This window comes from Biomphalaria glabrata, chromosome 5 (genome assembly GCF_947242115.1).
Source record: "Biomphalaria glabrata chromosome 5, xgBioGlab47.1, whole genome shotgun sequence".
NCBI classification, from domain to species: Eukaryota; Metazoa; Mollusca; class Gastropoda; family Planorbidae; genus Biomphalaria; species Biomphalaria glabrata.
In genome coordinates this window covers 8,772,421-8,793,628 of record NC_074715.1, presented here as the reverse complement: position 1 = coordinate 8,793,628, position 21,208 = coordinate 8,772,421, and the positions used below count along the sequence as shown (strand labels likewise).

General features: G+C 35.4%; 1 protein-coding gene across 2 annotated transcripts in view; it reads right to left on the bottom strand.

Moving 5' to 3' along the window:
- Positions 1–20,876, bottom strand: part of LOC106058801 (multiple epidermal growth factor-like domains protein 11) — a 48,053-nt gene extending 27,177 nt beyond the window's left edge. The window contains exons 1-9 of one of the 2 annotated variants that reach the window (XM_056028448.1): positions 20,660–20,876; positions 15,270–15,311; positions 11,936–12,142; positions 10,400–10,537; positions 9,756–9,893; positions 8,362–8,499; positions 7,043–7,180; positions 5,116–5,253; positions 4,054–4,191 (exon numbers count right to left, since the gene is read on the bottom strand). In XM_056028448.1, coding sequence (XP_055884423.1) covers positions 4,054–4,191; positions 5,116–5,253; positions 7,043–7,180; positions 8,362–8,499; positions 9,756–9,893; positions 10,400–10,537; positions 11,936–12,142; positions 15,270–15,311; positions 20,660–20,729 — 1,147 coding nt within the window. In that variant the 5' untranslated portion in view covers positions 20,730–20,876. The remainder of the gene's footprint in view (positions 1–4,053; positions 4,192–5,115; positions 5,254–7,042; positions 7,181–8,361; positions 8,500–9,755; positions 9,894–10,399; positions 10,538–11,935; positions 12,143–15,269; positions 15,312–20,659) is intronic. The other variant, XM_056028447.1, reaches the window with a different exon arrangement.
- Positions 20,877–21,208: the final 332 nt, after the last annotated feature.

Here is a 21,208-nt window from a genome sequence, read left to right as displayed (position 1 = left end):
TCTTTGTTTGCTTTTACTATTACAATGTTGCCACTGCTAAATGAAATGTCAACAGAATGGAAAATGATAAAAAAAATAAACCTAGAAAATAAATATATAAAAATTTACATTGAGGGAAAAACAGCACAATTACTGTCATCTGTCTAAATACGGCTAGATTTATATATCTTTTTATAGATAAATCGCAATCAATGGATTACTTCTAATCAAGAATTCATGTGTTGTTGTTGACAATAAACAATGATGGGAAAATGATTGAGATCTGAGAATGAGAGATGGACAACTTTATGTTAAGAAAAGGACCGCAGATACTGTTACATGGCTAAATACTGCACTATTTATCACCATTTTTCTTTATAAGAGGCAATTTATCGCTAATCAATGATTCTGATGTTCTAATTGACAATGAGCAATTGTGCAAATCTGAGAACAGGATGTGGAGAAATAGCGTTCACAAGATTCCACCTATACAGACAGACAGACAGACAGACGAGCCGATATCAGCTATGGTTTAATTCCCACCAAGCAATATTATAATAATTAAATACATTTTATTCATTGGAAAATAAAATGAAATAAAAATGCAGACAGAAAAATATAAAGAATTAAACGTAGCTATAATGAAGCGGGTGGTGCTTGTCTTGTTAAACTATGTTGTAAAGTTGTGAATGTGATTTTGTTGCTCTTTTTGTACGGTTTGTCTAAGCGGCTCAACACAACGGTTGCCTTGCCATCTGGATGTTACGTATGTTGGCTAATTTTGAATTGTCGCAGATATACAAATGCGATATCTAGTGAGTATTGCATGCTTTCCGTAACACCGATTGCTTTCAAAGAAAAAATACATCTGATCACTTAAGTAAGTGTTAAGTAAAGTACCCTTTTCAAACATGCTGTCAATAAAACAGGTGATGTTATCTCTTTCTTTGGTCAACTGTTAACGAGCAGGGTGTCATGTGGCCAGCTCATCGACCTACCGTCGATTACTTTCTTCAACTAAAGTCAGGTACCCATTGGAGTTGGGGTGACTCAGGGGCGTCGTAAAATTCCTGATGTCCATATCTCAGGTTTCACCGAGATTCGAACCCAGGACCCCAGTTTCAAAAGCCAAGTGCTTAACCACTCATCCACAGCGCCACCATAAAATTTAAACACCTTGGGTCTTTTCTAATGACGACATGCTTGTCCAGGGTCAACGTATCAACGTAAAAAGAGACCGTGGAGTCAAGCGAGCAGCAGTACTGGGGGCAAACGTTTCATGGAACGAAAAACACCCCCATCACGTGACTTGTTAGATAGCTAGTTTAGTTAGTTGGGTTGCGCACTTTATTAGACTGACTGTGAACATACATTTTAGAGTGACGACATAGACTTTGGGGTTAGAGATTAGAATAGACTTTTATTGATCAGTTACTGCTAGACTCTTGAGGGGATAACATCGTTATTAGTGACAGACTAGACTGTGGCCCAATCTGTAATAAACGTTTGTTTGAAGTTCACCTTGAGTCAACTTGGTCATTGAGTCTGTGATCCTGTTAGTACTTTATCTATATTTGTGACGGTGTGCATAATTTCAAGAACTCGCGATTGAAATACATCAAACAAGGTATGCACGCGCTTAGTCTAATTAAGCATCTTCTAGAAATACTTCAGCTACATTTGATGTACTATTAAGTGCTGCGCTATATTAGGTTATACTATGTACTTTTAGACATGAGACAGTACAGTTCAGTCTATAAAGTCATCATAAAACGAAACCAAGTAAAATATTTAAAAAAAAATACATTAAAAAGAAACCATCGCGTATTAAAGGGGAAGAATTACACATTAAAAGCAATATCATTTAATATTTTGAGATTTATTTCCGTTTTTATATCAAAAAATATAATTAACTACTAATAAATTATTACATGATTGTTTTATTTTTAGGTAAAAGAAATTGGTGTTAAAAACTTCCACTTATACGTAAATGGAAAGTGGAAAAAATAACTAGAATAAAATCTGAACCAGACTGACAGACGACGTGAGATCCACATAAGAACATCCAATTATTTCAAAAAAAATCCCACTCCACATTTGCATTTTTTAAATTGATTAATATATTGTTTTCTTTTTTTATTTTTTATTAAAAATTATCGTCATCATCTTTCTTTTGAGTTCCTCATAGAACAATAAGGCCTCAGTAAAAACACGCCACTCTCCACGGTCTCTTGCTAGTGTTTTAATGGCTTCCCAGCTCTTTCCTGTCCTCTCTGCTTCCTCTAGTATACTGCGTCGCCATGTTCTTTTTGGTCTTCCTCTACGTCTTGTTCCCTGGGGGTTTCACTCTAAGGCCTGTCTAGCTCTGTTGTTGGTAATTTTTGTCGTAACTTAAGAAAACCAATAATTAGGCCAAGAAATAAAGCCACCAGTCGCTAATATGTAGAAATATGAAAACACGTTCAGTTTATTGTTTATTTATTTGAATCTAAAAACTATTTAAAAGTTACAATGAACTTATTAACTGAAAAGTAACCGAAAAGTTACATAGAGGTAAGCATACCAATTACATTGCATCGGTGGAATAATATATTTTTATAAATTGTCAATAAACAACAAGCAAAGGACAAGAAGAATATTTCAAACAAAAACAAAGCTTATCTATGGGGAACTAATTTCTAAATACTGCCATTTATCTGAAAATTACAGGGTTTAGCTCCCTTTCTGCTATAGAAAATAAGATGTATTTTTAGTACTAAATCATTAACTAACTAAATTTTTGGATTGATTCATGTCTATCTTATCTTATATAATACAAACATTTATTCAAAAAAAAAAAAGAAGATGATTACGCTTTTAATCATGCATAAATTAGTCATGCATAATGCATATATATATATATATATATATATATCCACATCTCTAATATTGTATTATCTATTCCTTTTTTTCGAAATCAAACAAAATAATTAATGACCGACAATTAATAAACTAATTCTTTTTCTTTTGTTGATTCATATCTTGTCATGTTCAATGGATAATCATACAAAGTGTTAACTTGATCCGAGAATGGTAAATCGGAGGAAACACATGTACAAACTTTGTATAGGACAGACAGACGGACAGACAGACGGACCAACAGATAGATGGACAGATTGAGCGAGTTGATATAATTATTTTGTAAATACATCGCGTCGTTGAACATCTATAATTCTTTAAAAAAAAAAAAAGAGAGTTGCTTGTCCTTGGACGACTGACTTACTGCAGCCTCTGATACCTCCAACTTGGCTTAGGTTCATGGTCCTCTTCTTCTTTAACGCTCTCCTCGTCTTCGTAAAGCTTCAGCTGTGACAGAGATTTTAGAGGATCGATCATCCCCGATCTTCGGAATCGAACCTTTTTTATGAGTACTGTTACAACTACCATTGAGACAATAACTCCAACAGCGATTCCTAAAATGCAGCCTGCAATAATTGATGTATTCGATTTCTGTTCGCTGGCCTGTTTCACCTCTCGTGTTAGTACTATTGAGTTGTTTAATATGGGACCTAAAAGAAAAAAAAAATTGAAGATTAATTTTATTAATTAATGAAATCAATACAATATATTTTGTATTTTCATGTGTCAAAGTAAAAAAACAATCTGTGCAAAGTGTAGTTCTTAAAATTAGATCTAAATCTAGATCCTTTCGATCTTGTCTCATGTAAACATGGCCTAGATCCATGAAATAGTAATACTTTCCTAGAGTTGGGCAACTTTGTTTTTTGTGAGGGTCTTTAGTTTGTTTTAGGGCAACTATACATGCGTTAAGGTTACAGTTAGTACCAAGGAACAAACGGTTTTGATTTCCATACAGGACAGACATACACCCAAACATACATACATACATAAATACATACATACATACATACATACATACATACACACACACATACATACATACATACATACATACATACATACATACATACATACATACATACATACATACATACATACATACATACATACATACATACATACATACATACACACACACATGCATACATACATACAAGAGGTCAAACTTTATACCTGCATTACAGTCCGGTGGATTACTGAAACCAACACATCCGTTGTCACAAGCTCCACTCACACTGTCACAGGATCCACCAAAACATTTCTCTGAGCAGTTTTGCTGACAATTGAGTCCCCAAGTTCCTATGTGGCATTCTAAGAAATAAAATTCATATTCTAATTACAACAATATTGGACATTTTTACTAAGCTTAACTCATTCTAGATGTCTGTCGGATTTATTCTAATACACCGTTTTATTCCAATTCCCATTCTCGGATCAAGTGGAACATTTGTATAACTCTTGTCAAAAACTATGTAAAAATAATTAAAGCTACGCATTTAAATCTTGCACTCTACAGGACAGATGATCTACATGTCTGATGAAAACAATGAATGAAATACACAAAAAAAATGTTGATTTTTTAATTACAATAAATTTTTTGGGTTTTATATAGAAAAAAAAGGAGATATGTCTTGCAATATTTAATAATGTTATATCCATTGGACGGTATTCTAATTGACTAAATAAAAAATGTATAAAAATAAATTTTATATTTTGCTTTCTCTGTTTATTTTAGTATCTAAAAATTTAGTTGCCTTTCGGATATTGTATTTCGGATATTACTGACGTATCATATATTTCTTAATTACAAAAATAAGCTTGTAACTGATAAAACGTCTGAACTTTATTTATATCATAAATTCAACATTAATTTAAGTGTGACTTTATACCTATTATTTTTATGTGGTAATTAAATTTGTCAATACTTCATTTATAAAATCTAAATAATTCGTTAATTGAAAAATCGGGTTTAAATATTTTTATCAAGGCAACGACAGCCATATTGGAATTTTCAAAACTATTTTTAAATATCTAAAACTTAGAAAAATATTTTGATTACCAAAACCAAATATACAATGTGTAACACTATCTTACAACAACCCTTTTCCTATGTAACGAAATATACATGCATTTCAAATAACTCCTTATTTAAAGCCAATTTTCTGTATCGAAGTTTTCAAGAAAGACTTGAACTTTTTTTTTATTTTACACAAACATAAAGTCAAAAGTACGTACCAATATCACAGTCCGGTGGATTTCTAAAACCTTGACAACCAACGCTACATTGTCCACTCTTACTGTCACATGATCTACCAAAACAATTCTCTGAGCAGTTCTGCTGACAATTCAATCCCCAGGTTCCATTGTCGCACTCTAAGACATACCATTTTTAATGTATTATTATTATACTATTTCTATTTTGATGGATCGAAGATGGTAACGCAATAGTGTTGCAGATTTCAGCGTGTTAGTTCGATACACTTTTAGTGGAATCAACAAAGGAATACATTGATAGCCGTAAGCCTTGGTTTTTCGTTCAAAATTTGATGACATCAAAGTACAGACGCAAATGTCCTTGTCAACTTCAGCATTCGTACTGAGTTTTTGGATTTCTTCTTTTTCTTCGGTTCTTTTCTGTATTTGGAATATGTTGGAAATATCCAGAGAAAATCTCTGTAATTGGACTTTTATATAAAATCTTTTAACTCTTTTTCTCCTAATTAACGACACTATCACTAGTGTAGTCCATCTAAATTAAATTAATTTTCGTCTTTATAAACTTGTATTTGTGTTATTTAAAAACTGCATGAATTCTCACATAATTCTGTACCAAAAGTAACGTTTTCTGATTACAAATAAAAATTTAATTGAATTTTAATCATAACAGGGTAGAATGTACAAATATGACATATGAACAATTCTGTCAGAACGTGGAAAATAATTACAGAGATAAAGAGTTAATTCGTTGATTTTCTCATCAGAATGTGTCTCCTCTCTACATAAATTCACCCTAATAAGGAAAGTATGTAGAAGGTGTTCTTACTTGTGTAATTAAAAACTTTCTAGTTAGTTTGGCTTGTGCTGTTTTATATGGAGCGTTCAAGGTCTTTGTTAATTGAACGTAATTTCTATCTTTTATTACTACACCTTACACAGCGAACATTCATTTCAAAAGATTAGTACCTTTAAACTTGACAAACTTTTTGTTAGGAAAAAGTCCAATTTACAAACAATACACAATACACTAGGGATGACTAGGGCCTCACTAGGCAGTCTCAAGAATCTATTGTCTATTAAATCTGTCCCCTAGCTTACTGAGACAAATAGTTATAGAATATCTGAGCAATTGATCTAAGCTGCCCAGAGGTTGCAACAACGCAGGTCAATCTTAAGGCTTTTTATAGCAATATGGTCTTGAGATAACCCACCAGTCTCGTAGCTAGGGTGGGAGATTGAGGGGGGAAGAATTGGAAAATCCCTCCAGGCTTCCACTTGATGGGGGGGCCCCCATATCAGTGTTCGAATTTTTGATTTACATTAAATATTAAATATTACGCAATTATATCATGTCATGATGTCGAATTTTTTAAAATGCCGAACCCCCAAAGAGGTCAAGCCCCCTGGCCCCCAAAATGATGACAAATTCATAGCTACGCCACTGTAACCCACACAATTTTTTAACCTACCATAATGTTAACAAAAAAGTTTCTGTTAGTTCTTATTTCTACTTGTTTTGTAAAATGTTTTACATGTTTCGGATGTTCCTTCAGAGTTGAAGATAGTTTACTTCCTAGTCCAAACCTCCCGCTGGACGACGGGGGATGGGAGCGGGCAGGATTTGAACCCTCGACCATCGATAAATCCAAACGACAGTCCAGCGCGCAAACCGCACGACCAGGCAGCCATACTTACCTGCGATGATTGGGAAGAGAGCAGGAGAACTAATCCTCCCGTAGTGCTCCGGCAAGAAACTGGGCTTAATTACTAGCCTATTGTATTATTACATTACATTTTGCGTAATTTGTTTGGTTTTGTTACGTCGATTGAATGTGTATGTCATTAAGTCCTTTTCTGTTACAGAATTTATACAATATAAACTTATTCCTATCAAAGATCGAGTTGTATCAATAATTAATTAACAAAACAAGATTGAATTGTATACCTAAATCGCAATCTGGTGGATTACTGAGACCTTCGCATCCATCCAAACACGCTCCACTGACACTGTCACATGATCCACCATAACAATTCTCTGAGCAGTTCCACTGACAATCATATCCCCAGGTTCCATTGCCACAAACTTAACAATGAAAAAAGCATATTTCTGATAAAAATAGATTGAATGTTCAAATCTTTTTTCAACTCATTGTGTCCGTCTGTTGGTAAGATCCAAATTTTATGTAGTTTCATTCTCCCACTTCCCATTCTCGAATCAAGTTGAAACTTTACACTATTAGTTATTGTCGATGACAACACATAAATCAATTTAATTAGATAGTGGTGATTAAGTAATAATATTTGACATGGGAAAATTGAAATAATTCTTATTACAGTATTGAGATATATGGCTGCAGATTTTAAGTTATTCCCCTTAAGAAAGCTTTTTTTTTAAAAAATAAATTTAATATTAGAGTGATTTTTAAGAATAATTTTATGTTCTTTATGTAAAAAGTGAAAAAACGGGGATAAAACGGTATGAGAAAATGTGGTGACGATATAATGGAACCTAAAGAAAAAACGTAACAAAGGTAAAAGAGAAAGACTGAGAAATAGTTACCTGAATATAAACAATATTAATGACGCCGTATTGAAAGATCATTGTTGCATACAGAATAATACGATAAAGCGCTTGGGTTACGAACCGGGGTCGGGGTTCGAATTCCGACTTGGAGTTTTAGCAAGTTGCTTCCGTAAGAGAAGTTAAAGGTCTGTTACAAAGTCTGCAGGATATAGATTTGAGAACGAAGACTGGCGTAGAGGTTGAAAAGAGAGCTGAAGTCAACGCCAAATATGTATGTCACAGATAAAACTAGGCAGCCGTCTAAAATACTGTACCTTCTTTAATTTTCAGAGAAAGATCTTGTAATTTAATGGACGTATTTACAATTGGAACAAATGAGATCAATTTCTTGAAAATATAAGACATTGTCATCTTTTTATGAATTTACATAATATATATATATATATATATATATATATATATATATATATATATAATGAAATCATTATATCTAGGCAGGTTATTTCAAATATATTTTGACGTTTAGTATTTAAAAGTGAATTTCATTTAATCTTTTCTTCAACGACTAACGCCTACAAATACTACATTAGACTATTTCCTTACGAATGGTCTTCTCCAGAGAAAGGTCACCAAGAGTTCCGGGCATTGGACTGTTAAGAGCTGTCTTCCTTCGCTTTTATGATATACCACGATTATTTAATCATTTCTAAATGTATTTCAATCTTAGGATTATTTTTTACCTTTATCACAATATGGTGGATTACTGAATCCGTCGCATCCATTGTCACACTCTCCACTAACACTGTCACATAATCCACCGTAACACTTATTCGAGCAGTTCCATCGACAGTTATGTCCCCAGGTTCCTTCAACGCAAACTGAGAAATAAACTTAAACCCGTAAATATTTGTAGATTACAATGAACCAATAATCTCGATCCGTATGGTAAGAAGATCTGTGGCATACTATTGCATTTTATACACTATAGGACCAGCATTTTTTTTTTACATAACATATCCATTCTCTCTCTCTCTGCCTTTTTTTTTCTTTTTCATGGCACTGTTCAGTGAGCCCCTAAGACCTTTTAATATGGACATAGAGTTTTAGTTTTTTAGTTGTTGTTTTTTTTTAAATAGCAGGTCATCGTGGGTCCAATCACTGTAATAACCTTGACTCTAATCTCTTCGTTTTTAATGCGGTCTTAAAATGTGATGCCTAGGATCCTTCTGTAGCATCTCAATTCCTCTTCTCTAGTGCTGCAGACAGCGTCCAAGACTCGAAAGTATATAATAATGTGGCCATGACCAGGGAACGCATCAGTCTGATTTTGGAGTCGATGGCTATGCCTTTGTCTTTCAAATGACTGGTAATTAATTATTTTGTTTGATACCAACCAGGGAAAGTAATCCCTCAGTATTCACAGATACAAATAAATATTTAGAGTTTTGTCCCTCTAATTATTGTACACATTTTTTTCTTCCACGGAGTTCCACGCATATTCTCGAATCAAATTAAAACTTTAAACAATTATTTATTGTACGTAACAACGCACGAATCAATAAATATATTAACGATTTTGGTATATTAATTATTAATATTTCGTTTAATGCCGAAAAAGGGAAATATCTTATAGATAACTGAGAGATGTAGTTGTCATTGGGAACCTCTTTCCTTAGATAGGCTTTGATATTGTTTAAAATATTTATTTTTTTATTTTGCTTGTTTCAGACCTTGCGATATATAGGACAGAGGATTGAAATCTGTTTCTTTGGCCCAAGATTTATGAAGAACCCCTTAACTCAAGTACTTATTAGAGTTTGGTGGACTCAAGAGGCGCCCAAAAGATCCCGAAATTTAAAAGCCCAGTCTTAACCAGGATTTGAACCCGGGTCCCCTATTTCGGAAGCCAAGTGGTTTACCTCTCAGCCACCATGCCTAAGCCTCTTATTTTAGTGGTTAAAAAATACTGTCTATCCCAATCATATACAACATTCTTTTGGTTTTATAATCTGAAGCTTTAATAGAATCGTCACTAAGTCTGTGAAGCTGAAACAATATATATCAATAATGATCAGACCATTGTAGTACATGATTTTCTAAAATCGTTGAAACAAATGAGACCTATTTACCATACCAGTGGAACATTCTGGTGGATCACTGAACCCATTACATCCTTTGTCACATTGTCCAATTCTTGGATCACATGATCTGTTGTGACAATCTTCTGAGCATTTAATTTCACAGTTTTCACCCCAGGTTCCAGCAAGACAAGCTAAATAATGGATTTCAAAAAATGATCTATCAATCAATCAATGTTAATATATATAAATTAATTAATTATCTATCTATTTATCTATCTATCTGTCTGTCTGTCTGTCTGTCTGGCTGGCTGTCTGTCTGTCTATCTATCTATCTATCTATCTATCTATCTATCTACCTATCTATCTATCTATCTATCTAATTATCTATTTATCTATTTAGCTATTTATCTATTTGTCTATTTATCTATCTATCTATCTATCTATCTATCTATCTATCTATCTATCTATCTATCTACCTATCTGTCTGTCTGTCTGTCTGTCTGTCTGTCTGTCTGTCTGTCTGTCTGTCTGTCTATCTATCTATCTATCTATCTATCTATCTATCTATCTACCTATCTATCTATCTATCTATCTATCTATCTATCTATCTACCTATCTATCTATCTATCTATCTATCTATCTATCTATCTATCTATCTATCTATCTATCTATCTATCTATCTAGTAAACCAACATACGTGTTACACATTTTGGTGGATCTAAAAAACCGCTACATCCGTTTACACATGTGCCCGTCACGTGATGACACACTCCGTCTAAACAATTTGTAGAGCATCTAGATTCACAATTTTTTCCCCAGAAATCTTTTCGGCACTCTGAAATGAGCATGGGCGTTCTCTGACAAATGAGGCCAACAAAAATGCAAATAGCTAAAAACTATTTAATCTTGAGATTTGTAAACTATAATAATGGCAAATATAGGCAATGTTTTCGTTTACACATATTAAAGACGATTGTTTTATAAATTATATAGAAGCATTCATAATGGTGGTGGCGAGCTGAAATAAAGGACTTTGTAATAAACGTGATTTCACTACAGAAACGCAGTGGGGATGCAAGGGATTTTAGTGCCCTGAGGGGGGCTTGACCTTTCTAGGGGCCCCTACATTTTGACGTTCGACATCCTGGCATGAGAAAATGGAGAATTATATAAGGTAAAAACAAATTTCGGACACTCATTTTTTTTTTTTGGGGGGGGGGGCTTTCTCAAGTGGGGGCTCGGGGGGCTTTTGGAATTTGGACCCCCCCTCTTTCCCAACCCTAGCTACGCCACTGCAAAAACTCTATGAAGACCAGCTCATGCGTCAGCTTGCCTAGTAGGATATATCAGCCCCCCGACTTATTGGAGCAGTAGTCTTCACGCAATGCGCCTCTCTTGCACTGCGAGTCGAAAGGCAAGGAAACGACCACTGCTCTAGACTCTAACCTAGAGGAGGGGCATTGGCCTTACCACTTCCAAGGCCCACGAATAAGTCGTGTGCCTGAGAGAGAGAAACCGCTTGTTCAACTAACAAGGGGCCTAGAGTTTGAATCCCGGATTGAGCTGAGTTCTGTTTCCAGAGCACATAAAGTCGGCAAGGAAACCTACTCCCATATTCCCCCCCTCACTTCACTGGCTCACAAATGAGATTGGATCATAGCGTACTAAGCATGATATAAACGTGACAGATGCGCTATATTAAAGCAATTTTTAAAATACCTTTAGCCAGGCTACGAAAAAGAAAAAAAAAGTAATGATCAAACTCATGTCTATCATTGATCGTAGTGGACTTTGATATCAAAATAAATTCTAAAATGTAATCACCTAAAAGGTAACTCACAAAAGGTATCATACAAATAGTAAGATTTAAAAGGTAACATGAAACACATAAAGTCTACAAGGTAACGTCAACAAGGTAACGTCTAAATAGTAATGTTAAAGAAAAAAAAAGTACATAATTCGAAATTCTATGGAATGAAAATAAAAACAACAATAAGCCCTTTTTTTTAAACAATGTGTTGGATTATCATAGCCCAAATAAAAGCAACATTAAGCACTGTGGTGGATTATCAAAGCCCAAATAAAAGCAACATTAAGCACTGTGGTGGATTATCAAAGCCCAAATAAAAGCAACATTAAGCACTGTGGTGGATTATCAAAGCCCAAATAAAAGCAACATTAAGCACTGTGGTGGATTATCTTAGCCCAAATAAAAGCAACATTAAGAACTTACTTTTTGAACAATGGGGTGGATTATCATAGCCCATACATCCTTTGTCACATTGACCCGAGTACTTGGTGCAAGTTTGACCGTAGCAGTGAGTACTGCATTTTAGTTGGCAAAACGGTCCATACATTCCTGGATTGCAAACTGGATGTATATAATATGGTTGACTCATATGCCGAGGTAGGCACCAATCATGACTGTGTCGAGATGGAGCTGGGTTAGGAAGTGCAAGATTAATGTTGATAAATTGGATACATTTTGTGAGATAATATTTAGATATACACATGCGTCGTTACGTAAGGCTAAAGGGCGTATCATTAAAGTTTTCTTTTTTTTTAAACGTAAATCTAATATAGATTACATTTAGGCTCCAGATTAGATCTAGATTGGATCTTAAAGAGTTATAAATCGGAACTTTAGGTCTAGTGTTAGATGAAGATGTCCATATAATGAGCATACCAATAAATAATCCACAAGCATGTCTTTTGCCAGCTGGCTGAGTCCAAAACAAAAAATCGTACGTAAAAGCAGCTGTCACGATACCAGAATTAAATAAAATATTTTAAAATTATTTGGTTAGTCACTTTATTTTATTTTGAGTTTTAAAATAGAGATATTGGTTTTTTACAAAGCTTATATCAAATCACAATCTGTCTGTCTCTCTGTATGTCTCTGAAAAATGTGTGTACACGTTATTTCTCCCACATGCATACTCAGATCAAGTTAAAACTTCGAACAGTTATTTATTGGCATAGACAAGACATGAAAGAATAAGAATTAAACAATTAGATAATAAGACTCTTGTGATTTATTATTTTGTTGAATACCAGCAAGGGAAACTAGTGCTTCAGTATTTACAGATAATTTGTTGGTTTTAGTCTTCACGTTATTTGCTCATTGTGCATTCCTTGAATAAGTTGATTCTTTAAACAATTATTTTTTGTAACAAACTAAACTTGAATAGATAAACAAAAATACTCTATTGGTCCATTAATTATTTGCAATTAATTATTTTGTTTCATATAGAATAAGGGAAATAACTTGTACATTTTTGGTTTTAAGGAAAATTTCATTCCCTTTAGATAACTTTATTTTTTTTAAAGGATTTTTTTTTTATTTTGCTTGTTTTAAATTTGCAAATCATTTCACATAGGTAAGTAGCTACCTAAAGCTAAATAGTGCATCCTTCTTTCATTCAAAATAGTTTTCACGGACCAAATATGTCAGCCAAACAATTTTTAGGGCAGAATTCATCATTTTTAAATAAGCTTAGTTTTTTTTAAAACAGAAGTATTTTTTAAAATATATTTTGCTTGTTTTAAAAAAAATGAAGTGTTTTTCTTGTTTTATTTTTGTTTTTGTTAATTAAGCTGATACGATATTAGTATTGTTCTCAAAGTTTTAACTCGGCGGAAAGGTTTCTCCAGGATCTACTTTGAATTCTACTGTTACATAAAGAAAGAAGTTGCTTCTAAAAGGCACCCATGTTATGGACACATGTGATCACTTAATATTACTTAGTAGCGGGTATAAATAAAAAAGAGTCCATGAAAAGTGTCGTCAATAAATGAGTTTCCATGTGGTCTATAGCTAGAATTAGGTTATTAAGATCAGACGATCAGTGTTTAAGGTGTGCTGGCACGTTCGTCCAGTGGTATAGTGGTCCCTTCTTATATTTTACAGGTTATTAAGTATAACTTTCAGATATATAATTAATGTAAGCAAATCATAAGACTTAACAATGATAACAATAATTATTTACTAAGTCAAATAACAGAATAAGTTACTGGCTCTTAACTAACCAGCCAAATAGTATGATACACCACAGAAGTCATGTATCACAAATAAATAAATAGCAATCATATACAATAAGGCAAGGTAACGTCTCATTCGGTAAAAGCCACCTAGGCCACTGTATGATACACATTATTGTCAGAAAATCAACAACTTCTTAAGTCACAGACTTCAGGTCAACACATGACAACTTTTAGCCTCTCTAAGGTCTAGGTCTTAGGTCAACACAAACAACAACTTATAAGGTCACAGGCTTCAGGTCAACAAATGACCACTTTTAGCCGAAATAAGGTCTTGATGAGCATTAAGCTTCATGGAAACTCAATTATAGTCATCCATTCGGAACACCTATCGGATGTTTCAAAGCAAATTTGAGCTCATCACAGACTTAAGGCTTGAAAATACGTCACGTTTGGAAATTACCCAGGATAAAAAGGATCAGGGTTAGCTGCATGGAAATCATTTGGGGCTATATCTAGTTATTAGTCTAAATATTTAAAATAAGCCGACCCGCGGCGTAGCATACGCCCTTCCCTTCTTTTTTTTTTTTAGAGCCTCGCTCGCTGTCACCGCGAAAAGTTACGTGGGGTAACTCTAGTTCGCCTTGCAGAAATAAAAGGTTATCTCCCCATTACTTTTTCATCGTTGTGTCCCGCATAGTTGGGCCACGAAGAGATTATATATATATATACATAGGAACAGTTCACTTCTTCTTCTTCTTCTTCTTCTTGAAACTGTCAGATAGAGTTGAGCCTTCAGCTCTTGGAACTCTTAGCCGGCAAAAGTGAACAAGAGCTCACTCTCACTGGCCTGAAAATGAACAGTGTACACTGTTCTGTCTGACGGGTGGGTCAGACTCGCGGCAAGAGGCTGCGTACACTAAGACCCGCGCCATTTTCCTTTTCTATACCAGGCTAACCGAGCAGGACACGCCATTTATGTAACGGCTCCTTGAGGAACACCGCCTGGATTTTGACAAGGTTGTTCTAGCTTTTTTACAACTCCGCACAGTGCAATGAGGATGCTCTCGCACCCCGTTAGGCACCCCCACGGGAGTCTTGTTTTGCTACCCTTTAGCCTAATCGTTTCCTCTTACAATCGTTTCCACCCGGGCGCCACTATGAGGCAGGGTAGCATGCCCGGGGAACAGTTCACAAAACAAACCATTAGGTCCAAAGGCCAAGCTGGTAACTTACTAGCAAGTGGAAAATAAACACACTTTATATATATATATATATATATATATATATATATATATATATTTATATATATATATATATATATATATATATATAATATAATATAATTCTCTTCATGGCCAAACCATGCGACGAAAAAGTCCTTATAAAAGATAACTTTTTTTATTTCTGAAAGCAGACTAGAGTTACCCCACGTATCTTTTGCGATGTCAGTTAGCGAGGTTCAGAAAAAAAGAGGGGGGAGGAGGCGTATGCCGCGGGTCGGCTCGTAGCCTTATACAATATTTTTAGGGAAAATCTTCATTATTTACTCAATAATAGTTGACTGCCCATTATGTGATACTTACATTTACCTATGCAATATTTAAACCAAGATGAGTAGGGATTTCCTGAGGAAAATAAAATAAAGCATATTTAAATAATGTTTAAAGCAATATAAAAATATAAGTCTTGTAAAAAAAAAAACTTATACACATTTCTTCTTCAACATAAACTTAAAACGAGCATCCACTATTAACTACTACACTAAACAAAATATCAGGTATTTAATTTTAAAAAATGCATATTCTGATGCATCTACAATGCATAATCGTGCAATTTAAAAAAAGATCCATTCAAAAATTAATTCGGCTATTCACTTCACTAGATTAATGGAGCCTAGGAGCCTAGCGACTGAAAAAAAAAATTGTAACCATCTGGTGGGGGGGGGGGGGGAGAGAATGTTAAACTAAAAAAATTCAGGAATTAAAAAAAAAAAATTAGAAAACGGAATCTAGACTTCTCAGGCCGGAAGTATGGGTTTGTGTGATGGGGGTCGATAGAAGTGGGCCATTCTAATTCAATGTAACGAAGTCCGAATTATGGACCAAAATTATTATAATGGAAAGTTGAACGGTGTGTGTTTAGGAGTGGGGCGTTTGACCAAATTATTATTTAGCGTTCTATGCAATAATAATTTTTAAAAAAAGGTTCAGGTCGAAAAGAGTCAAACCGATTTTGATTTATTTCTATTATGTTTGTTTGTAAAATATTTTTTTTACATGTTCCTTCAGAGTTGAAGATTTACTTCCTAGTCCAAGCCTCCTTTAGGACGACGGGGGATGGGAGCGGGTTAGGGTTTGAGCCCGGGACCATTGAGACGTCAGAACGGCAGTCCAGAGCGCAAACAGCACGATGAATACACAAAAATATATGTACAATTTCCTAAGGAGAAGGGGAGGGGTAGAAAAAGGAAGCGTTAATCGAATTCAAGGTTAAAATGTATATGGATGAGAGTGGTAGCGTTGTCATTCGGACCGTTCCAAACAGATTAATAACATTGTACATCTCAATTTTTTTTTAAAGAATTGGGGGGGGGGGGGGTCGGAATTGGAGCGAAAAAAAAAAAAAGGGGGGGGGACAGAAAAGTGATAACTAATTGACAAGTCAGAAGTGAGTGTGTATAGGAGGGTATTTTAAAAGCGGGCCGTTCAAATCAAACGTAGAAGAGGAAACCGTGCGTCATATTCTGTTTGACTGCCCCAGACTTGCTGATCTCCGTCTCGACAGGTCTGGTAAACCAAAAATTCTCGACCTGTATGGCGACATTTATGCACTACGCAAGACAGTAGGGTTTCTGTCCTGGGCTTTTGCTAGAGAGGATTTGAGCCTCTCAAGCCCTCACTCAACTGGAGTTTGATGATAATGATGATGAAACAAACGTATCACGTATAAATTAACCAAAAATGTTATTGCTAAAATGTTGAAAGTATCAATCAAAGCGGTAAAAAAATGGGGGGGGGGATACTGCCAAAGTATTCTGTGACCGTTACGATTTACTGGAAGTAAAAAGTGAAAAAGTCCCTGGCAAATATTACTGAGCTTATCATACTTTTGGAAATAGTGAAAAGCATTAGGATAGTCAGAATGTGAGGTAGTGTAAATAGTTTGTTAAGGATAGAGTTGGAGAGAGAGGGAGGATACGATACTTAAATATACTGGCCAGTCGAAATTATAATAAGAAAAACAAAGTAAAGGAGTCTATGTCATAATAAACATTATATAGCCTGGGACCAAATAGACGGGCGTAATCGGTGGGTAATTCTAGTAAATATATAATAGCATTTATTAATTTGACCAAGGCTTTTGACCTTGTTAGCAGAAGCGGTCTGTTTGCTGTACTTGAGAGAATTGGCTGTCCAAATAATAAGTCAAGGAAACTAGTGTCAGCTTTTCACAAAAATATGCAGGGCAATGTTCACTGTTCCTCCTCCAGGTCATTCTCCATCAAGAGTGGTGTAAAACAAGGATGTGTACTGGCCCCTACACTATTTGGCATCATCTTTTCAGTCGTACTAACTAGTGCTTTTAAATCCATGAAAGATGGAATATATATCCATAGCAGATCCGATGGAAGGCTCTTTAACCTGGCATGTCTTAAAAAGTCTAAACGAAAAGACGGTGTATCTTGATAAGGGAGCTGCTGTTTGCCGATGACGCGGCACTCGTATCTCATTCACAAGGAGGTCTACTGAAGCTAGTGAATGCCTTGACAGCAGCTTGTCAAGAGTTTAGTCTTACAATAAATCTTTCCAAGACCGACATCCTGACACAAGACATCTCAGAAATAACTGTGATACATATGGGAAACCACACTCTTACGGTGGTGCAGGAATTTACCTACTTGGGTTCAACAAGTGCCAGTAACTTAGATTTATGGCAGTGAAAGCTGGTCAACATACATGTACCAAGATCACAGATTGAATAGTTTCCACTTGCTCTGCATGAGGCGCATAATGCGCATCTCTTGGAGGGACCATGTCTCCAATCAGGAAATTTTGAGATTGGCCAATATGAACAGCATGTATGCTCTCCTGATACAAAGAAGACTACGCTGGCTCGGACATGTCACCCGCATGCCAGATGGTAGAATCCCGAAAGATTTCTTATATGCTGAGCTTGTGGAGGGAGAACCAAGGGCCGCCCAAGACTAACCTATAGAAATGTCTGCAAGCGAGACATGAGAGCCACAAACATCAAAGAAAGTATGTGGGAAGAAACAGCCTAAGACTGAAGTGCACGGAGACAGACTGTGCTGGGACGATCCTCTCTGAAAGCAAAAGAAGCGAAGCGGCCTTAATCAAGAGGAAAAAAAAAAGAAAGATGTCCAGTCAGCTAGCTCAGATCTCCCCCATCGCGGGGCTTCGCCCCACTGCCAAGCACAATTTTCGGTATAGAAAGCCAACAAAATACGTATTCTGTGGTATCTACATGCATTATCTTGCTATGAAAAAAAATGTATTTCAAAAACATAATGTGCTATTCTTACTAACTTAGGTGCTCCCGCGCCGTTCGGCGCATTAGGCGGAAAACTGTTTCAAGAAAAATCTTCACTGGCAATGCCTGAAGCCTCTTCCCAACTGCTCTGAGAACCTCCATGAAAGTGTGGCGTGAAGTTGTACTCGGATATCCCTGTTGGCGCTTTCCTCGTATTGACCTCCAAGTCATCGCAACTCTTATTATGCGTAATTAATTTTGTCGGAGAACAAGTCCCCATAACCTCATGCGATTTTCTATAAAAACCTTACTAAGGCATAGGCATAGGGTTTCCTAAAATTCGTCTTAGCTATCTTTGTTGAGACACATTTAGTCTTTTTCAAATTTTGGCGGACTATTCACTGTAATTTATTAATGGAGCCCAGCCACTGGTACCAATTTCTGACCTCTCTTGGCTACGTTCTTGGAATTAGGTGACTATAGTTTGCTTTAGATTTTATATTGAAAGGAAAGTTTTATCGTCAAAATCATCTGTTGAAGGGTTTTAAACTAAAAATTATCTGGAGCAAATTCAAAGCCCCATTTAGCTACGCTCATAGATTTTGGTGAGAGTAGTTTGCTTTAGAATAATATTGAAAAGGGGGTTTTCAACCTCAAAACCCTCTGTAGGGGGATTTAAAATTAAAACCATCTGGAGGGTTTTAAAACTGTAAACTTTAAAACAAGCCATTTGGACGAGAAGGGTTTAAAATAAAAAAAAACAAACCTTGGCTTATCTACGCTCAAAGAATTCTAGAGTATAATTTACTTATTTATTTTTATATTAAAGAGGTATTTTTTAGCATCAACCCCCCCCCCTTGAAGGGGGTTTTAAACTCAAAACTCTCTTTGGCTACGCTAATAGCATTTTGAGTGCACAATTTGCTTTTTTTTTATATTGAAGATGTATTTTTTAGCTTCAAATGCCGCTGAAAGGGGGGTTAATACTCAACCCCCATTTGGCAACGCTCATAGCAATTTGAGTGCGTAATTTGCTTTTTTTTTTTTTATATTCAAGAGGTATTTTTTAGCTTCAAACCCCACTGAAGAAGGGTTTAAACTCAAAACCCCTTTGTAATTTATTAAATTAAATCATTATAACATATTCCCGCGGCCTCATGATTTTCCAAAAGCTCTGGAAACTCCTTAATCTACACAATATACGAAAAAGTTCTAGAAGTCTCCTCAAATTTTAAAAAGAAAATTACAAAACTCATAAAAATCTCCTGAAATATAGACAAAATTGTCATTTTGGGATTTCATTCAATATGGAATACGCCAAAGCTACGTGCGATAAAAAAAATGGCATTATACAATACCCGTACTTGTGGCATCCGGTGAAAGGAGTTTCTCGCTTTTCAAACTAATCTAGAATTACTGGAGATAAAAAAATCACAAAGATAGATTGAAACATTTGGTATCTCTTGTTATTAAAAGCGTGACCTATGTAAAATACCAAATTTTTATGATATGACTTCGCTACACGCAAGGCTCATAAAGTAAAGTTAATTTGTTCGTGACTTTGTACTTAACAAAGAATGAATAATGTGCAAAGACGAATTTATTTTCCAATACGAAACCTTTATTTCCACTAATTATCCTTATCCCTACCCATTCTGGGCCCCGCGCAATACGTTTCAAATACGGCCCCACAATGGCTAATGCCGGCTCTGCCTAAAGTATACAGATTAATTGTGAAGTATGAACTGTGAAGTATAATGTTGTCAGAAGTAGAACATATCTATATCCCTATCTATAAAGTCATGAAGCAAGTTATATGTTTTTTTTTTGTGTCCCCATAAAATGAAAGCCATTTAAAAGACTTGAAGGTAGCTTGATCATAACAAAGACAATGTTAGCTTTAGCGACGTACTATAGTTGATGGACATTGAACGCGACATTTAGTGAAGTCACGGAAAGTGGGGTTTAGTTTAACAATACGTGATTTTAATCAGTTGGCATTAAGACACAGACTTAGCTTCCCCATTCTGTATTCAATTTGATTTGAATCGTTCAGAAGTCTAGACTCAGTCCTTTCTTGTTCTTGTGTTTTGCCTAGACATTCAAATGCCTCCTGAGTAAATGTCAAAGCTTCAAAGCCTATTACAGGTGTCATGTGTCTAGCACAGCAGCCAACCGTCTTTACTTTTCCAAACAAATGCCAGATAAACATTTAAGTTGCTTGGACTCAGGAGTGACCTAAACATCCCGAAAATTTAAAACCCCAGTCATCATCAAGATTTAAACTCTGAACATTTAGATTTGGAAGCCAAGCATCTTGGCCATCACGCCTTTCAACAAGGTTTTGAGCCTGGGTTGGAGTCATTTCGTCATCCTGCGGGAGGTGAGGACTATAATTTGGTAATGGTTAATTTTGAAGTAACACCCGACACATGTAAAAGAAAGCAGATTGTCAGTATTAGAAATTGTAAAATTGACATACTTGGAATACGGACACTACCATCGCTGGGCATAAAGTAAAGAACTCCGAACACAAGCATTATCTCCTTCATTGTCTCACAGATATAAGAAATACATTTCCTATCATGAAGAGTACATAACTGAACACAATGTGTACATATTGTTGTTGCTGTACGTTCAGGTTTTGGTTGAAAGAGTCACTTATTATAAGGGCAATAGAATGATGTCAACATGTCTACGAACCTGACTTCATAACGGTAAAACATGTAAACACATGCTCTCGGAGCACTTGAAATGTAAGTGAACAATTAACACCGCGGACGTTTCTCATTCTGAATTTTGGTGCGTCAACTCCGAGCGTATGATTCGGTCGCTTTAACTTTGTAAAAAATAGAGCTATAAATTGTTGGAGGGGCGGTGTCTTAGTGATAAAGCGCTTGGCTACTGAACCTGAGGACCTGGTGTTCGAATCCAAGTAAAAACAACAATTTTTAATTGCGGGACTTTTAGGGCGCCTGAGAGTTAACCCAGCTCTAAAGTAAAGGCGGTTGGTCGTTGTGATGGCTACATG